The 8,468-nt window shown below is 37.0% G+C and overlaps 1 protein-coding gene across 1 annotated transcript; it reads right to left on the reverse strand.

Annotated features, from left to right (window-relative positions):
• Nucleotides 1–2,937: 2,937 nt before the first annotated feature.
• On the reverse strand, nucleotides 2,938–5,051 carry LOC113335737 (U-box domain-containing protein 34-like). The gene is made up of 8 exons (XM_026581750.1): nucleotides 4,841–5,051; nucleotides 4,640–4,761; nucleotides 4,435–4,553; nucleotides 4,220–4,344; nucleotides 3,811–4,133; nucleotides 3,624–3,725; nucleotides 3,245–3,538; nucleotides 2,938–3,129 (listed from the first exon to the last, which is right to left on the reverse strand). Exons 1-8 carry the CDS (start codon nucleotides 5,049–5,051, stop codon nucleotides 2,938–2,940), a joined length of 1,488 nt encoding a protein of 495 aa, XP_026437535.1.
• Between the last annotated feature and the right edge of the window lie 3,417 nt (nucleotides 5,052–8,468).

The following is an 8,468-nucleotide window of genomic DNA, read 5'->3' on the forward strand; positions in this document are numbered from 1 at the left end:
ATTTCACATTTATCTCAAGTCTTTCAGGCACTGCAGGACAATGTTTTGTATGTGAATCTAAAGAAGTGCACTTTCTTTACAAACAAGGTCACTTTCTTGGGATATGTTGTGTCGGATACTGGTATTTCTGTGGATGATTCTAAAGTTAAGGCAATTGTGGATTGGCCTACTCCAACATTTTCGTGAAGTAAGAAGTTTTCATGGGTTAGCTTCTTTCTATAGAAGATTTGTGAGAAACTTTAGTACCATTGCAGCTGGTTTGACAGATTGTTTGAAGTGTGATACTTTTGAGTGGACTGAAGAAGCAGATAAGAGCTTTAATCTTCTTAAGGAAAAATTGTGCAGTGCACCTGTTCTTCCATGCCAAATTTTGATAAACCTTTTGAGATTCATTGTGATGCTTCTGTTGTTGGCATTGGTGTTGTGTTATCTCAGGAAGGACATCCAGTTGCATACTATAGTGAAAAGAATTCAGATACAAGGAAGAAGTGGTCTACTTATGAGTTGGAATTAATTCTCTTGTTCAAGCTCTTAAGAATTGGCATCCTTATCTTATTCACAGTGAATTTGTTGTCAATACTGATAATCAAGCTCTCAAGTTTTTGAAAACTTCAGCAAAGGTCAATAGGATGCATGATAGATGGTTATCTACTATTAACCAATATACTTTTTCCATTAAACATCAAAGTGGGAAACTTAATCAAGTTGTTGATGCTTTGAGTAGGAGAGCTCATCTTCTGGTTACTCTTAAACATGAGATTTTAGCCTTTGATTTCTTAAAAGATTTATATAGTAAAGACAAAGAATTTAAGCAACTTTGGGACAAGTGTGGTTCTTCAACATGAAGTGTTGATGATTTTCTCATTCAAGAAGGGTTTCTCTTTAAAGGAAATCGTTTATGTATTCCACAATGTTCTCTACGTCTTCATCTCATCCAAGAATTACATGGCAGTGGCCTTGGTGGAAATTTTGGACGTGATAAAACAATATCTTTGGTTGAAGAAAGTTATTTTTGGCCTTCTATTAAAAGAGACGTTCAAAATTACGTACAAAAATGCATGGTTTGTCAACAGTCTAAAGGTAATATTCAAAACACTGGCTTGTATACTCCTCTACCAATTCCTGAAGCTCATTGGGTGGATATTAGCATGGATTTCGTGCTTGGTTACCACGTACTGTGGGGGGAATGATTCTATTATGGTAGTTGTTGATAGTTACTCAAAGATGGCTCACTTCATAGCATGCAAGAAAACAACTGATGCATCCAATGTTGCTTATTTATTTTTCAAAGAAGTAGTACGTTTGCATGGAATTCCCAAAACAATTACTTCTGATCGAGACACTAAATTTTTGAGCTACTTTTGGAAGTCTTTATGGATGCGTTTGGGTACTAACTTCAATATGGTACAACTTCTCACCCTCAAACAGATGGACAAATTGAAGTGGTCAATCGATCTTTAGGAAATATGATTAGAGCCAAGTTTATTGGAGGAAAAGAGAAGAAATGGGATAATCTCCTTCCACATATGTAATTTTCTTACAACACTTCAGTTAATCGATCTACAGGTAAGACACCTTTTCAGATTGTTTATTCTAAGGTTCCTAATCATATTTTAGATTTGGTGGTACTTCCCAAGCTGCGTAAATCAAATGCTAAGGCAGATAACTTTGTTGAGCAAGCTTCACTCATACATCAAGAGGTACAGTCAAAGCTTGCAGATTCTAACAACAAGTACAAGGACGATGCCAATCAGCATAGAAGACTTAAAACTTTTGGTGAAGGAGAATTGGTTATGATTCATCTCAGAAAAGAAAGATTTCCTACTGGTACTTATAACAAGACCAAGATGAAGAAATATGGACCATTCAAGATTTTGAAGAAAATCAGTGACAGTGCTTATGTTATTGCTCTTCCATCGACTTGGAACATCTCTAATATCTTCAATATGCAAGAAATATTCAAATTCCATGGAGAGAATGAAGTTCTTTCTATACTTTAACTCGAGGGCGAGTTTCTTTCAAGAAGGGGGGACTGATGTAGTACATCTTTCTCTGTATCAACAATGATTGTTGATCCTTTTCTTCTGAATCAACTGTAACAGTTGACCTCAAGCTTTTGGATTAACTATGACTGTTGATCCCTTAAGTCATTTTAAGTTAGTTTGCTTCGCAAGTATTTCCTTTTCTAGTTTATGTCAAACTCTTTCCTTTAATCAGTTCATGTAAGTCTATATAAAGGCTGGGACTCTTGTTTACAAGACACATCTTATTATCAATATTATTATTATCAATTTGATTTGATTATAAACTTTTATCTCTTAAATCTTGATCCTTGAATCAGATTTAATTAAGTTTCTGACGAAACTTAAACCTATCCCTGTTACCCTTATCTGTGCTACACTAGAAGAAGAAGATTGAGAAATTCTAGAGAGATTTAGAAATTCTGGTGTGAGTTGAAATGAGATTGAAACTACATATTTATAGGGGGGGAAATAGTAGCCGTTGGATGAAGATCTGATAAGCGATGACCAGAGAATCGAGCAATAGCTTGACTAGCGCTGGCGCTTTAAAGACCAGCGAGCGCTGGATATCGCTCGCTGGAAACTCTATCGTACATGCCTATATGTTATTTCTGCCATGTAGGCATATGAGTTGGCCGTTTGGCATACCCATAATGGGTGCATATATGGCAAAACATGATATTTGCCATATGCATAGGAATAGGCCTTAGAGATATATTCCTGAAGCACTTGTTGATCATTATGTTCTTTCGTATATCCAATTAGATTTCACATTATTACATTTTGCCCCATTTTTGTTCACATTATTACAACAAAGAATCACAAAATTGGAATTTCAACACACCCGTGAATTAATGTACACTACTTGAATGAGAAAATTCTCAGTCCAATCATGGCAATTCGAACGCGTATTCATTTAGGAACGTTGAAGGTGTTGCTGCTTCCATTCTTGTATCGCATCCCGTAAAGTAAGATTTGGGATTAATCTTATATGAGGAAGCATAACTCTTGTTACAGGGGATACTTTTTGCTTCTCAACCCATTTCTGGATTGCTGAGTGCTCATACGTATATCCGTCGGCTGCAATGTGTGGATCCTCCATTACTTCCTGCAATACCCCAAAACCAAATGAAGTGATAACAAATTAGTGTACGACACATTTAGATGAGAGTTAGATGGAATGGACGTTTCGACGTTACTGCAGGCGTTTACATAATCCATACCTGAAGTATGGGACAGATATAGTGGCCTGGCATAAGATTATCAGCCTTCTGTAACTGAACACTTGCGACATTCGAGAACCTTTTGATCTCAGGAAGGACATCAGTTCCTTTGTGGTTTTTATGTCTTTCGTTAACTTCTTGCGCGAGCATTTGTCTTGCCACTTCAAGTTCCTTTGTAGTTTCTAAGTATTTCGATTTCTCCTCTTCAGCAATTTTATTCCACATTTCTTCTCTTTCGATTGCAGCTCGTACTTTTAACGCTTCTTCAACACATTCAGCGGAAACCGACTGAACCTGTAATATTAATACCCGAATCAAAACCGAGATTCAGTTCATTGTAGTCGTGGACTAAAAATGGAACTCATTACAGATTGATCACCTTCTTTTCTACATGTACAAGATCTTCACAAGCTCTCTCGTACATTTCGAGAGTATGACGAAGTTCAGATTGTAATACGGCTAACTTACTTTGAAGCTCAAACTGCACAAGAAAGATGATCAGTTCCAATGATGCGTCACAAAGGAAAGAAAGAAGCAGGTGATCAAAATTCCATAAAATCTACTACCTTCTTTGACTCCTTAAAAGCTGAAGCCGCAAAATCGTGTCGTTCTTTACCCATTGGAGATCCTAACAAGTACTTCTTTCCGTTTGTGCGGCTCATCTGGCGGTTCATTGCTTGATTATAAGTTACTGTCGCACCAGCGAAAGAATCACCATTGGTCAATCTTCGAGAAGGTACGTCTGTCAAGACTTCTGATACTGATGCTTCCGAATAGTCACCATACTCTGATGCTACAGGAGGATGGATAGTAGATACTTGTCCATTAATAGTAACTGAATATTTATGGTTTCCGGTCCGACTAAATGAACTATTTTCTTCCCCCTTTTCTACAAACAATCATGCCAGAGAATATATAAGACGAGAAGAATGGAAACAACAACTTACAGAACCGAGTATTTTGTTTTGCGAATACCAGGATTAGGGCGGTAGGAATCTATCAACTTTGAGATGACTTTGTTTCTTGATACGACGAATATGTTGCATGTATTGGTGACAAAGTTCATAAGTGTTGTTGGCACATCTTGACCCTGCAATTTCCTGTTTGGTTGCGAAACAAAAATATCCAAGTTACTCCTAAAATGTCTCTAAAATCAAGATCATGAAGGACAGAGTCAGGATTGGTACAACCTTCCACGGTAATTCGAAGAATTAGAAGAACCCAATACCAGATCGTTACAACCGGATGTTGTAATGTACTTGAAGAGTGCAAAAGCTGGATTTTCATCCTCCAAAACCAAAGTTTCCATCTATAGAGGATATAAAATAAAACCGAAATTTAGACAACGTCAAGTAAATTGGAAAAAAGGGTCATGCCATGATTCATAGAACAAACCTCCTTCGCTCTGCAGAATGTTTTAAATGGGAGAAAGATTTCTTCACATTTTGCTTTCTTTTCTTGCCTATACATGGCTACTATGCTCGGATCCATTTCGTTGCTATGGATACGATCTCCTGCTGCAAAAGATTACACATGGTCATCAACAACATAGGGTAGCACTTTCAACACATAAAATTTAGAAAAAATGAATCGTACATGGAGTTGGAATAGAATTGATGGGAGGCATGACATGAACAAGAACAAATCGATCCGCAATGAGAATAAGATTATCAACCGCCCAAGAAACAGCTTGTCGACTACCCATACTACTACTTCCCTTGACTGCCACTGCCACCAATGTTGTTGTACCTGTTGATGATGAATGACCATGACCATTGATTATGGTTGTTTTAGTACTAATCGCCATTTAATTGAATATGAACAGATTGTTTTTGTAATTGATCAGAGGATATATGTTTGAAACTAAACCTGAAAGCTCAAGAATCTTGGAGATCGTTGACAATGTTTGATATTTTCAAGGTTTGCAGCTACGCAAAGTTATATGGTGAAACCCAACCTATGTTTTGGAAAGGATAAACAAGATTCAATGTGGTACCAACAAGTTATGGAGGTGATTATGGAGCACTAATACAAAACTTCCCATTTCTAATTAGTGCTGGTTTTCTGCAAGAAAACAGGATGGATGAAAATCCTTAATAAGTCTAACTTTTATCACAAGGTGTCTCGCAGAAATACCTTCAAGACTTACCTATATGAGAATGGAAATCAGGCCGTTTCCTAAGAGAAGAAGACCGTTCTCTAAAGAAGACTCATGAATCCAGGATTTAAGCACATGACCATTAATGTGCGAGCTACAGAACACACTATTCTCAGAAATCAATATGTGTTGAAATTCCGGTTTTATCATTAGGGGTACTTGGTTCAAGACTAGTTTCACCACTGAACCTCGATAAGGATTTGAATTTCTTACACTAAGTGAAGGTTCAAATCCAAAAGATAGCTATCATTTATGTATTGGTTTCAACGATGATGCTTATTTACCAAACAAAGCGTGAACTACGTTGGCTTGATTCCACTCGGGTACGTAGGCAGTCACTTTAGTGATGCAGCCACTCTGATTTAATTTTTTTTTTTTACTTTGTGTTTTTGTGTTTTTCTCATTTTTTGAAAATAGGGGGAGAATGTTGGATATTTTCAAGGTTTGCCGCTACGCAGAGTTATACGAATTTATTTTTTTTGGTTTTACTTTGTAAAACCTAGAAGTTTCCATTCAAAATTTAACAGACACATCTCTTCCCATAAGCCACCATTAATGGCTTTTGGAAGCGTCTGTTGGTGATGAAACCACACTACCAACAGGCATGAATATCATTATAAGTAGCGAAGATGTTCTCCCATTCCGACACATCAAAAAAATTTTGTTTTCTTCTTCTCAAAAAAACATCATCAGAACTTTATACAGTGTGTTTCTTGGTCAGGTCAAGGAAGTACAATCCTTGAATTCGATTACGGTGTTAGGGCTTCATTGAATCCTGAAGGCATAATTCGAGAGACCGTTTGGGAAAGGTCGAATTATTGTCTAAAAGAATCGAAAGAGCCTTAAAGTCAGGAATACACCATTTTTTGTTTCTGTTTTCATCCTCTTGTTTAACCCAAAATTTCCAACAGATTTTACAGTATTTTCTTTTTGTTGCATAAAAGAATTCGTAAGTCAACTGTTTTAAAAGTGGTGGGATGCAAGCAACTTTTGATTTGCTGACAACATTACAGATTATTATGCCGCGTAAAGCAACAAGAATACAACTAAAAATGAGCTGACAAATACTTATATGATAATTGTTGCAATTTTATAGTAATAAACCATAATTAGATATCTATTGGTATTTTATATGAGTAAATTTTCGAATAAAAATACACACATAATTCATGTCGTTGACTGAGAGTCTGAAGTATCTATCCAAGAGGAAGGTGGAAGTATCGTTGGCATTGGCTTGAACACAGATGGTGAGCCCATCCAAGATGATTGAACCCCACTACTGGTTGGCACGAATGAAGTACGGCATAGCTCTTCGTATGTTCTGGTTACCATGTTGTATGCCCAGATATAGCTGTTATAACCAAGCATAACAACACTTTTATCCACTGGACTGATACCTACAATCTGGATTAGCTCACCCCAGAGATTCGACCATGGTGCTCGACTTGCACGAGAGTCTTCACTTAACAGTTCAGAATTACATACATCCTTTAACTTGTTATCCATTTCTGTCATGAGATCATGCAAATCAATATCCTTGTGCAACAACTGCCATTTGTCCTCCAGACCCAAACACTGAGTGTAGTTGCAAGAAATCTTACAACTACACTCCAATGTATCCAGATTATTCCTCAATTAATCATAATGAATTATTTATTAACTTTCAAGGATTATAATTGGATACAATGGATAACAGTGACTTTACAATGACTTTACTTCCTCTCCAAACAAACTTTCTCTCCTAGTTTTTTGTCTAACACACACTAAAAGATCTCCCACCTATGTGATGACTTCCTTCCTTTATATAGCAATTCCTCATAGTGGATGACAGCTAAGAGATCCACTATTTTCGGAATCACTATGTGATACATTTGCTCCTTTACAATCACTCATTCTCGCACAGACTATACTTCGCATAGAACATCACACTTTACTCGTGATCTTGCTGACATCATCCAATACGTCACTTCAGCTTTGCCATGTGCGATAGTCCTCGCTTACATCAGATAATCCTTACTTTGCATACTTATTGATATGTGCGATATTCCACTCCTACATTTTGCCTCTTTTCATTTCGCTTACATTGTGAAGTGAGCGATATGAGAAATTCCCATCCTATAATATCGCATGTGTATATCTTTTCGTATTCTATCTTGCCGACACTCCTCCGGAATTCCAGTTTTCCTTATTTACGCGTGCATTTTTAACCACTTATTATCTGACACGTCACTTTAACCGCCTGTTTTTATCCGCTCATTCCTCGCATTAACCACTTCTTCTTTCTACTTTCTTGTTTCATCTTCTCTTCTACTACTTTCTCTGATCAAAGCTAAATTCATTTCTTTCTACTTTCTACCCATTTCCATCTCCATTCTAAATATGGCTCCTGCTGGCAAGAAGATGGAGACAGAATTGAATAGGTTGAAGAATGAATTCCATTCGAGAGGTTACTCACTTTCTCTTCCCCCATCATCTGACTATTCATCCAAACTTAGTCTTGATTTGATCAATTCCGATCAATGGAATAATCAAAGAGTTACATTGGGACTACTTTCCATTCTTCCAATTCCCTTGTTTAACCCCGAAATACCCCTATTTTATGAAATTCTTGCTGATGATCGATTTGCAGGGGAATATTCCAACTAAGTGGTGATGTGATCAGAATAGCATTGGAATATTCTCGTCGCGCATTTGGGCTAGAATCCTCTTATCCTTATGAGGTGCGAAACGAATCGCATCGTGATAAGGTCATTGATTCTACTGGATATACTTTTGATAATTTCTTCAAAAATTACTATGTTGCTATTATGAAAAGCAATTTAACTAAATGGGTCGTTCGCTTAAGAAGAAAAGATGGTATCGCTGAAGATGATAGGATCGTGCGAGATGTTGATTGGAATGACAAATCTAACAATTCTGCTCGCAGATATAATGACTCGAGCTGGCTTAATTGCCCTGTCATTCTAGAGGGTCCTTATATTTCTGGTAAAGCTGAGGATGGTTCTGATATTCCTCTTCCTGAAAAGTTTTCTTCTTACCAACCTTGTAAGTTTGTACTTTCCGAAG

Source organism: Papaver somniferum, unplaced genomic scaffold (genome assembly GCF_003573695.1).
Source record: "Papaver somniferum cultivar HN1 unplaced genomic scaffold, ASM357369v1 unplaced-scaffold_15, whole genome shotgun sequence".
NCBI classification, from domain to species: Eukaryota; Viridiplantae; Streptophyta; class Magnoliopsida; order Ranunculales; family Papaveraceae; genus Papaver; species Papaver somniferum.

Bases quoted from the DNA above. Each gene is read 5' to 3' on its own strand.
- LOC113335737 (XM_026581750.1), bottom strand. From the start codon at position 5,051: ATGGCGATTAGTACTAAAACAACCATAATCAATGGTCATGGTCATTCA. The intron at 4,762-4,840 runs GTACGATTCATT...AATCTTTTGCAG, and splicing joins CAATTCTATTCCAACTCCAT to CAGGAGATCGTATCCATAGC. The intron at 3,130-3,244 runs GTATGGATTATG...GGGGTATTGCAG, and splicing joins ATATCTGTCCCATACTTCAG to GAAGTAATGGAGGATCCACA.